A 16,376-nucleotide genomic window follows, 5' to 3' on the forward strand; every position below is an offset into this window, starting at 1 on the left:
CTAAAGGAAAGCAGGAAAAACGGAACTCGTAATAGTTGTAAATATAAGTTGTCTCGTTTCTGTAACCGAGATCAGTGCTATAACTATAAAAGAGAAAAGAAAATGTTTCCAAAATGATGTAAGAAGTATTAGAAGTTCATAAATGTTTGTTTAACTTTCCGGCATACGCAAGAACGGACAATGCGACGAGCGCGACTTCTCGATTGAAAATGAAAAACAACGATACTTCGCAAACAAAATAGGTTTTCCTAACCCAATTCTTCCAACATGTCGTGTTAAATAAAATGTAAACAAAATTTTCAAGTATATCGAACCCACTCAGTTTTTAAACAAAAACAACAGATTCAAACGTTTCGAATAAACAGAAAATAAAGCAGGAAATCGAAAATGCAATAACATTATTTATCCGTAACATGAAATCATTGATATTACAATAGAAAACTTGTCGTGTTTCGCGAGTCGCCTCTCGTGCAGAGAAAAGTACTATCTTTAAAGAAATATATATTACTTATTCGTATAGATAGGAATACGTAGATATACTATTATACTGTACTATTAGAGAAAAGCAGCATGGAAAAACACGATGATGCTCCGGAAGATGTGAAACGTGCTACTCCGGTCGAGCGTGAAATTAGAAGGGGTCAGAAAGATGACACGTTCGAAGGATATCCGCGAATAGTTGAGAAGAAGAAAAGATGGGAACACTGCGATAAGCCACCTTCGAAGAGATTAAAGGTAAATCCTTTAATTTCCTGTCTCCGTCTCTCCCTCTCTCTCTCTCTATCTCCGTCTCGTTGTTCGTTACAACGACGAATTCGTTAAGAACACGCGTGAATCGAATTGATTGGATATGTTTGTTAGGCAGCGGCTAAATCAAACGGGGATTGTTGCGACCAACAAAGGGGAAAGAAGAAAAAGACAGCGAAATTCGCGATGGTTTCGGTGTACGAAAAACCGTGTACGTTTCCAAAGTTAGACATCGTGCCCAGACATTGCTTGAGCAAACAAAAATACATCGACATGTTGGCGAAGCCAAGGTGATGGTTCGATTGGCACCATCTATTTGACGATATATACGTACACATGTATATCGTATATATCGGCGAATAAGGTCGATCTGGAGAACGGAAGTAACCAAAGATTCTAAATGCTTGTATACAGCCGGAAATGTCCACCAGAATGCCATAAAAAAACGGTGCTTAGGAAACTGAAACCAGTATCGGCACGGATCAAAGAATTGGCTCAACCGACGAGACAACGAATGTTAATTACTTTGCAAGAAGGCGCGGCGACGCTTCCACCGGCTTTTCTAGATAATCTAGTTCGAACTTTGGAGCACGAAACTTGCTTAACACCCGAGTAAAGTATTGCTCCTTCGAAAAATCGTATTCGTTGATCACATTTCCGTTCCGTTCGGTTCCGTTTATGCTCCGACCGTGTGATCCTCGAGCGAACAATAATTTTATGAACGATACGTTTCAGACAAGCGGCAGCGATCTCGCGTAAGAAGAAATTTCGTAAGAAGGAAAAAGGAAGAAAAGCCAAGTGGCAGTTTAAAGACACAAGCAAATCGAGAAAATCGAGAAAATCGAGTATCGGTATAACGAGCGCAGGATCAACGTACGACAAAGATTCGGTTACTTGTCAATACCTTATAGCCGAACGTTTCGTCAGAAGTATTCTAAAGTGGAAATGTCCAGTCCCTAATGCAGAATTGAACGATATATCGGAAGTGATAATTGGACGTTTGATCGATACACTCGAGTACGATTCTCCGGAACAGGAAGATCGAAAATCGCAGCAAATAAACTTTTTGGCCGAGGCGATAGCTTGTTGGGTAGCCGGAGTGCTGTCCGAGGTTGCTCAGAATCAAGAGAAAAAATTGATCGAACGATGTCAAAGAAAAGAAGAGGAAATAAAAGCAGACGAGGAATCGGAGGAGGAAACGGAAGAGGAGGAAGAGGAAAAAGTCGAAGTCGAAGAAGAAGAAGAAGAAGACGAAGACGAAGACGAAGACGAAGACGAAGACGAAGAGAGGAGAAGAGATTCGAGAGAAACCTACGATAGCAAAATGGACGAAATGGAAGAAACGGAGGAAGAGCGGGACAAAGATGAAGAGACGGGAGATAAAGCAATGGAAGATACGGAGGAACAGGAAGCGGAAGTCGTGGAAGAAACGGATACAGTTGATCTCGAAGAAATCGATGATAGGAAAGCATCGGTAGAAGCGGGAACGGAGACGGAACCGGAGACACAGTTGGATACGGAAGCGATAGCAGAAACCGAAGACGGTATGGAAATACAGGTAGAAACAGATTCGGAAACGATAACAGCGGCATCCGAGGCGAAAATAGACTCGGACGTGACAGAGGGACCAGACACGGGAGAGGAATCAATATCGGAAGTAACGTCGAAAATAGACACGGAATTAGAGATTCGACCAAGGACGCTAACGCAAACACCGACGGAAGAGGCGGAAGAGAAAGTAGGAGCAGAAGTCGAGATAGAAGGGGAAGAAGCATTACCGGCGGAATCGGAAATCGCGGAAGAACGAGTGGAAGAACCGATCGTCGAAGTAAAAGAAGCGGAAGAAGAAGCAACCGACGAAGGTAAATTGGCCGCGGAACAATTAGAGGTGAGCGTGTCGGAAGAAACGGAAAGAGAAGAAGAAAAAGTAGAAAGTTTCGAACCGGAAGAGAAAGATTTGATGGCGGCGTTAGAAGTAAAGGGTAAGCCCGAAACGGAAATTCCGAAAGACGTTATCAAGGATCTGAACGAATTATTCAAGAGCGATATTCCGTTCCTAACGTTCGGTAAAATTATCGACACCATTTACAAAATGATCGAGGATACGCCGGAGAATACTGGCAAGGATCCGATAACGAACGGCATTCATCGCGCGATTTACGAAAAGTTAAAGGATATCGCGATGCTGGAAAATCCAGAACTATTGACAGAGGAGTTGAAGAGCGTTATGTACATGGTATGCGGAAAGATCGCGAATTGGTTAAGAACGATTCTGAGTAAATCGCAGCTGGCCTTTATGCAACAATTCGTGCCGGAGGTGGAATCTAAAGAGATTCGAGATTGGACAAAATGGCTAGGGTATATCAGCGACGTGGCTATAAATTGGAATTCGTGGTTACGCGACGTAATAGAGAAGATGTTCGAAATGGAAAGCGCGCCGATCACTCGCGGAGAGTGGCGAGACTGGACAAAATCCGTGGACGCGAAAGCCTTGCTTTGGAGACGATTCCATCTTCAAATCAGACATCGAGCACAGCGCAACGTTACAGCGATGAGCGGTCGTCGCGTAGTCAAAAGCTCCGGCAACAAACGAATTTCTGCCGAGCCTAGCGAACAGCTAGTTATGGCTCTCGATACGGATACGGTGGCTTGAAGAGCCTCCTCGCGATTTGCGATTAAACGCACGCGATCCTTTCCTCCGTAGACTTTCATCGACGCTTCAGCCGTTCGAATACTTCCTCGTGTCCGATGAAATTCTTCGATAAACGACAGGTTGTTCGATCGACGACAGGAAAACGCGTTTAAGAAAAAATCGATCGCCGTCGAAACGTGCTGGATCGTGAAAATTTCATCGGTACTCGTCGAGCCATTTATTTACGATCGGTTCGACGAAACCGTTGCCGATAATCGTTCCGTTCGATAAATTTCAATCACGAAAACTGTAAACATTTCATTCGGAAAATATACTGTACGCAAAGATTTTTCCTTTCCGAGTGGTCATTTAATCCACGTTCATTCGGGTATCTTTGACCGAAGGATTTCGTTCGCTTTACTATAATTTGGAGAAACGCGACCAAAGAGTCTACGATCATCTACTTTCTCGAGTAATGGTACACGTTACGCGAGAAATATCTGAAAGCGTGTCAAAGAAAAAGCGAAGCGTTCCCCTCTCTCTCTCGCTCTCTCTCGCTCTCTCTCCCTCTTGTCGAAGTAACGAGCGGCAGAACTTTCTTCCGGGATAGCTTAGCCCTGACATTGCTCGCCTCGTCATCCAGAATCACGTCCAACGTCGCGTTCGTGACCGCCGTTCGCGTCTATGCTTTGCGCCCGCGCAAACTCCATCGCCTCTACCCGTTATCGACCGCGTCTCGATATCGTGCTTTTTCCACGTTTCTATTCTCTCCTTTCGACTCGTTACGCGCCTCCTTTTCTTCTATTTTCGGACTACAGTCTCTGTGTTTACGGGGCTTTCTCCGCGTGTACGCGTGTGTGCGCACGCCGTACCGCGCAAGCTTTCTTTTCTGCTTTCTCCTCGATCCTGTTTCACGTATCATCTCGTATCTCGTCTAGTCGTTGAGTCGTTGTTCGGTGTTGACGTTCACGGCGGTCTTTGTCGTTCGGCGGTCGTTCGCTCCGATGCCTGTACCCGTGTCCAGCGAAAACGGTTTTCTGCGAGACTGCAACAGCGGTCGCGAGTGCGTCGGTGCTTTCTTTTTCCTAAGAAATTACCTTTATCGATTCTTTTAATGCACCGGCATATCTATCGTGCCGAAGAAATACGCACCGTACCGATCGGCCAATTCTAAATACAGGTAAGCGTCCTCGAACCGAGTCCACCGATACGTTAAACATTCATTGCCGATCTTACCGTGTCGCAAAAACATACGAGATCGAATCGCAAACTGGAGTAATTTTTTTTTTTTTTCATTTTTTTTATAACGTTTGATCGTTCTAGTGCAATATCGAAGGCTTTTTTTACGACTGCGCACGATAAAAAATGCTGTTACTGTACGCAAAACGACGCGACAGAAGTCAATGTTAAACAGCATTAACAATTCTAATGTGTATCGCTAATGTAGCCATCGACTGTAACGCGCCGGCCAATTAAAATTAGACTGACCATTTTCACGATAACGACGCGACTATTTTTCGGACGATTCCGGTAGTCTACGTTACCCTGACAAATTCTAAAACTGCTACGCTTTTTCGAAAAAAATGTCACGAATACGATGGTGAAAGTTGCGTTAAAAGAGGATTGAAAATAAAAAAGTTAATAACGTATTCGCGTTATAAACAGACTTTTCTCTTTCTTTTCCGCTCGTCATCCTTTCCTCCCTTCGAAATTTATTACTGTCAGTTATACGGTAAAAGTTTGATAACGGAAAAATTGAAAATAAAGCGAAAAAAAAAGTTTCATATATTTGCATCGGTATTCTCTTATGGTTATACTGGAACGTGGACGAGGTTACATTTCTCAGTGTTTCGAGGTTTCTTCCCCCCAGTGCTGGGGATCATTTGTTCTCTTATATCGCGTAGATCATTTTCCCGCGTATCGAGACTTCGCTGAACTTCTCTTGCGAATAATCGATAGACGTATCTTGATCGTCGGATATTCGCGCACAATTAGTTTGCGTTACGATATGATGCCTCGATAACGTATGATACTTACGCCAGTAGCTGAAAACAGATTTCTACATAACAGCATTACAATAGAGGTCACAACCGCGTGCAATGCGACCGATAATGACTAGCTCGATCGATCGCATTATCGTAACGCGGAGTCACTGGGGGACGAAACGTAAAATACCAAGATTCGTTCGAAGCCGATACGTAACGTGTACAGCGACGTTGATAAGCGCGCACGGTTAGTCGTAGAAATCAATCGTATCGGACAGGACTGTGAACGAAAACGGAGCAAAGGAAAGAAGACGAAACGGAAAGAAAAGAAAAGAAACGAATCGAATCGAATCGAATCGAGATATAGTTTTAAATTCGATCTACGCTTAAATTATTTCAGGATGACCCTAACGTGTTGGGATAAATTGTCGCTGGTCGTATTAACAGCGGTTGGATTGCGGATTTTACTGCGGCTCGGTATTTTCGTATGGAAGAAAATTATAGGGCCGACGTTTAATTTCGGTATCGATATAAGAAGCCAAGGTCGATGGGCAGTGGTGACCGGTGCTACCAGCGGTATCGGAAAAGCGTACGCCGAACAATTCGCGCAAAAGGGTCTGGACGTCGTGTTGGTCTCGCGCTCCTTGCAAAAGCTCGAAAAAGTCGCTGCGGAGATCAAAGGGCGATACAACGTTCAAGTTCGAATCGTCGAAGCAGACTTGACCGAAGGACAAGCGGCTTACGCGAAAGTTGCCAAAGCCGTCGAAGAACTCGAGGTACTGTATTGTTTTTTCTTTCGTTTCGATTATCTTGTTATTTTTTTCCCCCGAAAATTCGCCGGAATTTTCCTCAGAAATCTGTACGGTTACGTGTTACTTAATCGTCGGTAAATCGCGTGAAAAATATTAATAAATATCGAAGGAAAAGGAATCTCGCGTCACGCGAGATCAAGGAGTCACGCGAGGCGAGTCACGAAACGGCACAGGGCCAACAAAAGTTCGCGTTGTTCGAATCTCGCGAGTTCGAATCGGCAAAATACTCGACGGACGGACGAATCGGCGAACGATCATCGAATTAAAGTTTGTTTGTCGTAGATCGGTGTAGTGGTGAACAACGCGGGAGCTAGTTACGAGCATCCAGAGTTATTTACCAAAATCTCCGAAGAATGCGTGGCGCAAATCTTGCAACTGAACGTTGCGGCTATCACCGGAATCGCAAGGGCTCTTCTTCCAAAGATGTTCGAGCGTAGAAAAGGAGTTTTAATAAATATGAGTTCGGCATTGGCTCTTATACCGACGCCTTATTTGACCGTGTACGCCGCCAGCAAGGCTTTCGTCGCGAAACTTAGCTGCGATTTAGCCGCGGAAGCCGAACCATACGGAGTCACCGTCCAATGCGTTATTCCTGCTCTGGTCGCGACCAAGATGTCAAAGATCAAGTAAGCGCTTACTCGAATTCATTTACTCGATTTCCTCGCTGTTCGCTATCCTGCTTGCTTACGCAATCGTTATTCGTTCATGAAATTCATATTTTTCGCATCGAACGGAAATAACGTAGAGATACGTGACTATGAGAAATAATGTACCGACTTTAGATACACCGTATCACAGCTACCGATCGTGCGTTGTACATATTTGTCACGGGGCTGTCGTGCCGTAACTGCTCGAATCGTAAAAGAGATAACACGTATTAATCGTATCGTGTCGTATCGTTTTCAGGAAAGCCACGTGGGTGGCACCAAGCGCAGAAAAATTTGTGGAATCGTCGTTGAAGACGGTCGGCATCGAGTCGATTACGACGGGCTACTTGCCTCACGATTTCCTAACAGGTGCTGTACAGGCGTTACATTACATCTGGGAGAAAGGTGCAGTTTGGTTGATCTCGAAGACCATGTGTAACATAAGACGCCGAGCTTTGGGAAAGAAAGTTAGCAAACAGCAGGGAAATGTTAAGAGCGCGTTGTAACGTATAATTTCGCTTTCTTTTAACTACTTCCGCCTTTTTCCTTCCTTGCCCCAGCGCCGACAAAATTTTAACAAGACACCACTCTCTACACCCTTTCCCTGCGATTTAGTCATTCGGTCAAAACTATTACGTATCTTGTTGGTAATGGTCGCGTTCCAAATATACGGTACTTTAGTACGAGGTAAGTTTCGGTACGACGTAACGTTCACCGCGGAACTGAAATTACTAAAACTTGTCTCTTCTATTTATCTCGCCAATGCTTTCCCAACTTGACTTGATTACCCTTGAAACTACTTGTTACGTTGTTTGTACATACACATATTGTATATTTTGTAATTTATAATTATTACATAACAACAAATAAAAAAACTGTTCCTTTTATTATTCTTCCGATTACGTAACCCTTTTCCCTTCTTACGGCTTATCAATTAATACTATTATCGATCTTCGCTTCTTTTATAAGTAAAACAGATATATGGAAGCAATAAGTTGGAAATCATAGTTCCTATAATATAGGAATACTATTATACTATTCGCTCGCAAACATGAAATTAAAGATGAAATCGTAAATGATCGATTCTCGAGCGAATATCTTTACAAGTATCGCGTATCCCGTTGAATCGTTGTTCGAAATTCGAATTGAACTAGCTTCACGTTTAAACGAGAAAGAGGGTACTTCAGCGAGACGGCAAATGTTTGAAATGTTTGAAAGGTAATGTTAAACAATTTTCGGATTAAAAATGGAATAACAGAAATATTTCTGTGCATCGTCAAACTATAAAGGATTTATAAAATCGTAAGTTAACGATTTAACGAAAATTCGCGATCGATTCTGAAATTCTTATCATTGTTCCTTGAGAAAATGTTCCGAGTACGTTTTCGCGGTAGATGCTACTCCTCGAAGTTGCTTCTCCTCGAAGACGTACCGAGGTACGTTTCGCATAATCGTGTCGTATCTAATACGTAAAGTAACCAGAGATGGCGCACTTTCAATGTTTTCACTCGTTTCCTCTATTCAAATATTTTCTCCACTGCGTTTATGTAAATAATTGAAACCGAACCAAATAAATCTTCGTTATTTAATGAATTTGTTATTGTTATTTTTTATTATTCGAAAATAAATAAACGAAAATAAAAACGCGGACAAATTACGTAAGTAATTTTTTAATTGTTAGGTTGCATAGCTTGACGGTTACGTACTATGTATACGGCATGTATGCGAAGAGTTGCGTACAAGATTTTCACCATATATACATGGTTAGATAAAGATATAATTTTTCAGTTTTTCGAAATAGATATTTATCTGCAAAACTTCTGTTTTTAAAATGTGCAATAGTAATATTTGAAAATAGGTTATTTAAACAATGGCGGGCCTAGAAAGCTACGAAAGAGTGTATCGAGGGAAATCTGTCAAGTCTTGGGAAAATGAAAACAATTTATCGTACATTTATCAAGGACGAGAGGTTATTCGTCCTTTAGATGTTCCTGCTGTACATCATTTGGCCGAAGATAGTCCTCCTTCCGAGGAAGGTCAGTTTCAGAAAAACAAAAAAGAGTACTTGACAAATTTTTCGATTACTGGTAAATATCAACGAAGAAAATCCGTTACAAATCTTCTTCGTGTTTTAGATCTTTCTGTAAAAAAATACATGGTTGCTGGATGTGGATTAGCAACTTTAATCGCGGAAACCCTACTAGTTCACCCTCTCATTGTCTTAAGGAGACAATGTCAAGTAAATCCAGGATTGAACAAATATCACATAGTACCTATTACCTTAATACCTGTAGTCATACGTCTTCATCAAACTCAAGGAATAAACACTTTATGGAAAGGAATTGGTTCGGTTCTGCTCGTCAAGGGGATGCTGGTAGCCGTAGAAGATTTTATTTCTAAAGTTACGCCGTGGCCAAAGTAAATCTACCTATTATATTATATTATATTATATTATATTATATTATATTATATTATATTATATTATATTATATTATATCTTGAGTTCGTTCCATCAAGCATGAACTTGAAACGTGAAATTGATATTATCTAAGGTTTTAAATTAATAAGAGATTTACTGCTTTTAGGGAAATAACGTGTAATAGCTCGTTAAAAGCGTTCGGTCAACACATTCTTCTGAAATGGTAAACAGACGTTAACGCGCATATTTCGCTTGTTATAAACTTTACTAAAAATTAATCCGACGAAATGACAGTGTCTCTATAGGTTTAATCACGCCGTTTTACTCCGCATCGTTAGTGGAGACTGTACAGTCCGAAATTGCGTCTGAAAGTCCTGGAATCTTAGATGTTTTTCGAGATGGCGCTATTCGTTTGGTCGACGTGAACAACAAGGGTAGACTAATTCCTATATACGCTCTTCTGCCACCAACTATCGCTTACAAAGTGTCCAAATATCTTTTTACTCTGGCTGTTCGGGGAATTACTAGTCGTATTATGCACATCAGACAAAAACATTCTCAAGAGCTAAGGGTAAACTTTATATTAATGAAAATGAAAAACATCGTTCGTACGTAAATAACCGTCAGATACATATTTTACTATGTTTATATGTTATATACAGGGTGCGTACAGCAGAGATTTACTATCCGAAGCAACTCTGCAAGACATTGAACTTCGCTCGGCACTGATTTCTACGTTTATCGCCGAAGCATTGTTTTATCCTTGGCAAACGGTCATTTATAGACTTCATCTTCAGGGTACACGTACTATTATCGATAATTTGGATACCGGACGTAGCGTAACACCGTTGTTAACGGGATATAGTGGTGCACGCGATTGTTATAGTACAATCATTTCTACCGAAGGTCCTCTTGGTTTATATAAAGGATTTGGTGCTTTTCTTTTGGAATTTACCGTAAATATTGTAATAGTACGAGTAATTAAATGGATCGTGACAGAATTGGAAACGATACTAAGGCCGAAGCCAAAACCAATACGTGATCAATCGCAACATTGGTATTATAATGATATGTAAAAGGTGGAGAAAATTTTTCATGCTACCTTATTATCGATAAGTAATGTTTATTTAAGGATACGTTTCATGTATATCTAGATCGTACAGTGGTAAATGTGATATTGAGAATTTGACAGTTTCAATCACTCCGTTATCGTATTAACCTTTCCCTTCGTTTTAAAATAAATTTTATTGATGAAATTTTATTCTGAAAGTATTATGTACCTATTTAGGTGTATATACATATATACATATACACATGTATGTGTAGCTTAAGTTACTAACGTTTAAAAGCACGTTAATGAAAACAAAAGAAATTCTAAATTATCTAAGCTTCGGTATATTACAGTGTAAAATGCTAAAACCACAATTGTATATATAAAAAAGCCAGTTTATTTGTTCTAAATATTTTTTAGAATGACATACACATATTATTCTATCCAGAATGTTTCGATTGTAGAAATTAAAATCGCCGTAAAGATGCAAGTTACACAGTCGTCGAAAATATTTCTATTCGTCTACTGTTACTTTTTGATTTATTATCAATCAATTTATGTTCGATAACGCTTCTTACAATTTTACACCAGTACTTACATTTTTCTACTAACTTGCATCGTATATTACACAGCCTTTCAATTACATCTATTGAATATTTGTAAAATAAAATCAAATAAAAAAACATCAAATAATTGACCAGCAAATAGTTTATCATCATTTTCGCAAAATATATTCATTTCTTACTTTTTCTTTTATTATTTTTTCTAATTTATTTAATATATTACAAAAATCCTTGTTCTATTTATTAACATAACGTCATTCTGAGTTTTAAAAACAAATATCTTTTATATAATTTAAAATTTTTCCTAAAAATTATTTTCCCTATTATTTTTGTTCTAGCATCATTTATTTCAACTGTTTAGAATCGATCTGAAACGAAGCGTTTCGCTAGACATTTCGACTCTTAAAATATACCATATACACATGACAGTATGCATCAGTACATACTTTGTTTTGTACTGATATTCTATACTTTTCATGTACTTAATTGCAAATGTTTCGTGTAATGCAGGGAGAACTTTTCAACACAGCATACATTGCACGATATTTTTACAGTACGCAAGACTTGATAAACACGACTGATTTTGTTTATTTGTTTGTCGCTTTTTGTTTTTCGTTATCTGTTACAATGCAGTAACGCACAAAATATACGAACAAATATTAGACTCGTGAAAGACAGAAATATTTATATATCCGTATATGCGGTCAAAATATTTACAATCTACACAACTGTATATTCTATCTGCAATTAGATTTTTGTTCACTTTGTTTAATAAGTGAAATTTGGATAAATTTATTTATTCGATCGTGTGTGTGTGTGTTTACGCGATGCTCGCGTACTTATATATATATATACACACACATACATATATATAAGTGTGTGTATATTGTATATACACGTATGTACAAAGTGGACCAATGGGCAGAATAAAATTTTACAAGTAAATAACTTTTTTGTTAGTAAACTTGTAGTGCACGTTTTCATTGCAAGTATATATACATATATGTATACTATAACTGAGTCGTGGGAGAGTCGTTCAGATAAATTTAGCGAAGGAAGTAGCAAGTAAAACTAGGATTTCTTTCTTCGAACTTCTTTCCCACAACAATACATTCTGTGGAAATACATGAATAAATAGTGTACAGTCGAATAGCTTAAGAAGAATCATTCTCGCAAAAATTCGAACGTTAGTACCTTTAATATTAATTAAGGTTATATACAATGAAATCGAAAGAGCCTTACTTTGTAAGGCAACGAGAGTCAAAAAAATCTTCACACATTAAGCACACATTGCTTATTAGTTGAAATTAGTTAATTAATGAAAAAGTTATCGACATAAATCCTATTCCGTATATTGGTCCACTCCGTATAATAAAGAACCACTGATTGACTCGATTTATATACACATATACATACTTTTATGAAACCGGTATAATATCCTCGAAATTTCGTCTGCATCGACCCGTTTTCGTATCGATGTAACTTGTACTATAATTTTAATTGTTTAATAAGAAAAGAAATTTCAGAATTAAGAAGTAATTGTTTACAATTGTATCATTTTTTCGAGGAAAATCGGTCAAACGTGGGGTGTGTCTTTTGTATGAAGTATTTGTTAATTTTGTATATGTTGAGCTTGTAATTCGTCCTCAGGGACATCGCGCCTTTTAACATATTGCGGTTTTTCTTGTCCTCGTACACAACCTTCTGTTACATGAACAGACATTACGTCGCTACCTGGTACTTCGAACATAGGTTCTAAAAGCAATGCTTCCATAATAGCACGAAGTCCTCTTGCGCCCGTCTTTTTTTCCATCGCTAATGACGCTATAGCATTTAACGCATCCGCGGTGAATGTCAGTTCTACCTATAAACAAATAGGCGAGTTTGACAATAGTAAATTTTATAAAGAAAAAATATTAGATGCACGAGTAAATTTGATAAAATCGATGAATTTGTTCGTACTTTGTCCATTGAAAACAACATTTGATATTGGGGCACCATAGCATTTTGAGGCTCCGTCAATATTCTGACCAGCATATCCCTATCCAGAGTGTGAAAAGGTACAAGAACAGGAAATCTGCCAACAAATTCGGGAATCATACCAAAATCGATTAAATCTCTGGCTTCCACTTGTTGTAACAATAGATCTTTCTCTTTGTTATCTTTTTCTGTAGAAGGTGACATGTTTGCAACATCGGCTAAATTTGCAGCTCTTCTGCCAGGACTCTCCTTAAAGGGCGTAGCACCAAATCCAAGGTATTTTTCGGTTTTACGACGTGAAATCAGTCTATCTAATCCATTGTAAGCACCGGAAGCAACAAATAAAATATTTGTAGTATCAACTTGTAACGTGTCTCCACGCAATTTTCTCGAGCTATTTCTTTCGGGTACGTTTACGATTGTACCCTCCAACATTTTCAACATTCCTTGTTGAACACCTTCTCCGCCAACGTCTCGTAATTGATGTATACCAGGAACGGCACCGATTTTATCCACTTCGTCTAAGAATACGATTCCCATTTGTGCCCTATCGACCACGTAATTGGCATCTTGTAGTAGCTTCGCGATAACGCTTTCTATATCTTCGCCAACATATCCCGCCTGTGTCAGTGTTGTGCAATCACAAATAGCAAAAGGTACGTCCAAACACTGAGCTATCGTCTGAGCGAGTAACGTTTTTCCACTACCAGTTGGGCCAAGTAGTAGAATATTGCTTTTCTCTAATTTCAACTGGTGTTGCTTACTGTCTAAAATATCTGATCCAGAGGTCGACTGATTATCAGTCGATTTATGTTCGTTTCCTGTTGGAAACTGTTGGAAACCAACACCAAGCGAATTTCCAACGGTTGAAATATGCAATAAATCTACAATGAAAAATCATAATTATCGTCAATTAGAATTTTCGAATATTTAAATAAAGTTACAGTATAGTATTTAGAAACTGTTATTTCAATCAAGATTTCAGTTACTTCCGAACAGTAAAATTACAGTTAATCTATGTTAAGTGAAAACGTCAATGCGATGATCTTTAACGTTAGTATCAGTTTTTTTTTTCTATTTTTTTTTTCTTTTTTTCTTTTTTTTTTGTAGTTTATGGAAACGGTATGAAACGGTAAACTATTATTTACGTGGCTTAAGACCTCTATGAGTGAAGGGATGATTCAGATCTTGTGTACCAGTAGTGTTAATGGAACCTGGCATCGAATTCTGCACTGGAAAATTATTATAGATTCGTTTGTAGTGATTATAAACAGCAACGCTCAAAACTTTTTTAGCATGCTCTTGTCCTATAACATGTTTGTTTAGGTACTCAAAAATCTGAAAATACCGACACATAACAATTTATTTTATAATCGATCTTTCATTTTATATTGAAATATTCTATCTACATTTTCGATTTTATAGCGATTAGTTACCTTCTTTGGCGGTGGTGGTGGTTTTCTGTAAAATCCTTGTTTCGTGTCGTCTGTTCTTAAGGCTTCCTTAAGACTTCTTTTCGAATCTACCTCCGATAGAACAACGAAAAAGTGATGGCATTTTTCACATTTCACGAATCTCGTTGATGCTAATAAAAAAATGTTGTTGTATCTTACATGACTCGTATCATGTTTCACTACTAGTGTCTCTACTCACACACAAAAGTTTCTACGTGCGTACAAGGATCACCACATTTCGGACACGTAAGCGTATTCTTCTTCCCTCCGTTACTACCAACAGAAGATACTCCGCTACTACTATCTTTACCAGGCGGAGTAGGTTCCGTGGGTGCTTTTCCCAAAGTACCACTGATCGTCAACGATCTAGTGATAGCCACTCTTACAATTTTGTGAACTAATATAGAAATAGTTAATTATTTATAAACGAACAAAGGTAAATAATATCATACATTGCACGTATCCCAGTACTCACCATGGTTGGCTACATGCGTCCCAGACGCTATACGACCAGCGCTGATTAAACAGCAACGGACACAGCTCATCTTTTAATTTATACGAAGAAGAAAAATGCGTAAGAAAGTATTCGACGATAATTGTTAGTACTCCTCTAGGCACGATCTAAATTAAAACGAAACGCAATAAAAGCAGAGTACTCAGAATAATTTGATATATTATCTGTTTGTATAATTTATAAAAGTTATAGAATTAAAAAAAAAAAATGTCATATATACTGCTAAAAAAAAAAAAAATGAACTTGTTATCATATTGCAAGATTCGTGTCGTTGTTGCCGATTGCAAAGAAAATATCCGTAAAAAATAATTGCAAGCAATAATAAAATTTTGATAATAATTGCTTAAAACTCGTACCAGACGAAAAAGAAAGACGAAAAAAAAGAGCAGTTAAATTCGATGTATCATTCGTGTAACGATAAAAAGATAGCGATAATAAGAAAATTTCAAAACAGAGGGTATCAGAATATACAGATCGAGTGGGAGCGCAGTAAAGAAACACGACCGAAATGTACACATTCGAAAGCAAAATATGAAGACGAACGCAATGTCAATGTAAAAATAAACATTGAAAGAGCAGCTCGCAGTTAACAAATATACTAAAATATTGAAGATACTAACCTTGCAAATTAATACGAACGTATAAACTGTTCCTCGTTACTCATAATTTATTCATTTTTGTCACGAAATATGTAAGAAATCTAACGATCCAAAAAATCCAATACGGGTTGGTTATCAGGAACGAATCAGAGAAACAAATTAATTTAAAGAAACGACTATTTGACACATCGCATTATAAGGTACAACAATCGTTCGAAGCATGGTTCAAGGACATTGAACGAATTCCCTCCGAAATATTTAAATAACGTGCAATAACGTTCCTGCTTGTTTAAAATTTGGTCGATAATAACCGATGTTCAAGTAGAGAGGAAATAATTTCCATATCAATGAAATATCTAAAAATATTGAGAGAATTGGAGGCATATGATAGGTTCTTGTAAACACGTACTTACATACGTGGCGGATATATGTGTATACGTATACGTGAAGTCAGTCACGGTCACGAAACACTGATCCACTAATGGCCGAATGTCTTTTTAATAATATAAACGTCACGATCACGATCCATTAATTCGGTTACTTTGTTCTCACTCGTAAACAAACTTTATCCATTTATTTAGCGATAAAATTTCAAATCAATGTTTGTTAATGTTTTTTACGCGACCGTACACTATTCAGACGTAGTGACGTTTGTAGAAAATAACAAAACGTCGGTACGTCTGAACGCGTGCGGTCACTCGAGGGCGCTTAATATATGGATGCGCATATACGTTGTCGCGAGCATATACACGTAGATGTACTATACGTGCGTAGTAATAGATGTTTGAACATGTGTCAATAATAACAGTTTCATTTACCTTGCCTTGAAGTCGATTTTAATCAAAGTCAACTTTTCAAAGAATTTCGACCAATCGTAAATTTAGTCTTCTTTCCCCTTCCGCTCGGGCGATCCCCCACTCAATCGCGTCTCACGGTCCTCGATATTCTCTCTCGCGCGCTTTACTAACTCTAC

At 38.5% G+C, this 16,376-nt stretch overlaps 4 protein-coding genes across 12 annotated transcripts; 3 read left to right on the plus strand and 1 right to left on the minus strand.

The window, feature by feature from the left end:
* Window positions 1–59: 59 nt before the first annotated feature.
* On the plus strand, window positions 60–3,729 carry LOC100875486 (uncharacterized). The gene is made up of 5 exons (XM_012285131.2): window positions 60–480; window positions 560–735; window positions 862–1,037; window positions 1,162–1,359; window positions 1,483–3,729. The coding sequence occupies exons 2-5, from the start codon at window positions 571–573 to the stop codon at window positions 3,398–3,400; spliced, it is 2,457 nt and encodes an 818-aa protein (XP_012140521.1). The 5' UTR covers window positions 60–480; window positions 560–570; the 3' UTR covers window positions 3,401–3,729.
* Window positions 3,730–4,113: 384 nt separating this feature from the next.
* Window positions 4,114–7,710, plus strand: LOC100879632 (hydroxysteroid 17-beta dehydrogenase 12 spidey). The gene is made up of 4 exons (XM_003703231.3): window positions 4,114–4,559; window positions 5,765–6,140; window positions 6,459–6,802; window positions 7,083–7,710. Exons 2-4 carry the CDS (start codon window positions 5,766–5,768, stop codon window positions 7,327–7,329), a joined length of 966 nt encoding a protein of 321 aa, XP_003703279.1. The 5' UTR covers window positions 4,114–4,559; window position 5,765; the 3' UTR covers window positions 7,330–7,710.
* A 983-nt stretch (window positions 7,711–8,693) lies between these two features.
* Window positions 8,694–10,426, plus strand: LOC100878962 (mitochondrial outer membrane protein SLC25A46). The gene is made up of 5 exons (XM_003703225.3): window positions 8,694–8,859; window positions 8,959–9,241; window positions 9,409–9,465; window positions 9,537–9,813; window positions 9,905–10,426. Exons 1-5 carry the CDS (start codon window positions 8,694–8,696, stop codon window positions 10,316–10,318), a joined length of 1,197 nt encoding a protein of 398 aa, XP_003703273.1. The 3' UTR covers window positions 10,319–10,426.
* ClpX (Caseinolytic protease chaperone subunit) lies at window positions 10,346–16,361 on the minus strand. 9 transcript variants are annotated; one of them, XM_076531581.1, is made up of 8 exons: window positions 15,821–16,140; window positions 15,425–15,759; window positions 14,766–14,911; window positions 14,490–14,687; window positions 14,273–14,421; window positions 13,985–14,174; window positions 12,819–13,720; window positions 10,346–12,720 (listed from the first exon to the last, which is right to left on the minus strand). In XM_076531581.1, exons 3-8 carry the CDS (start codon window positions 14,833–14,835, stop codon window positions 12,469–12,471), a joined length of 1,761 nt encoding a protein of 586 aa, XP_076387696.1. In that variant the 5' UTR covers window positions 14,836–14,911; window positions 15,425–15,759; window positions 15,821–16,140; the 3' UTR covers window positions 10,346–12,468. The 9 variants fall into 9 exon arrangements, with proteins under 9 accessions (XP_076387696.1, XP_012140491.1, XP_012140490.1 ...); XM_012285101.2 differs by having other exon boundaries at window positions 15,425–15,504; window positions 15,817–16,140; XM_012285100.2 differs by having other exon boundaries at window positions 15,817–16,140.
* Between the last annotated feature and the right edge of the window lie 15 nt (window positions 16,362–16,376).

This window comes from Megachile rotundata, chromosome 5, assembly GCF_050947335.1.
Source record: "Megachile rotundata isolate GNS110a chromosome 5, iyMegRotu1, whole genome shotgun sequence".
NCBI classification, from domain to species: Eukaryota; Metazoa; Arthropoda; class Insecta; order Hymenoptera; family Megachilidae; genus Megachile; species Megachile rotundata.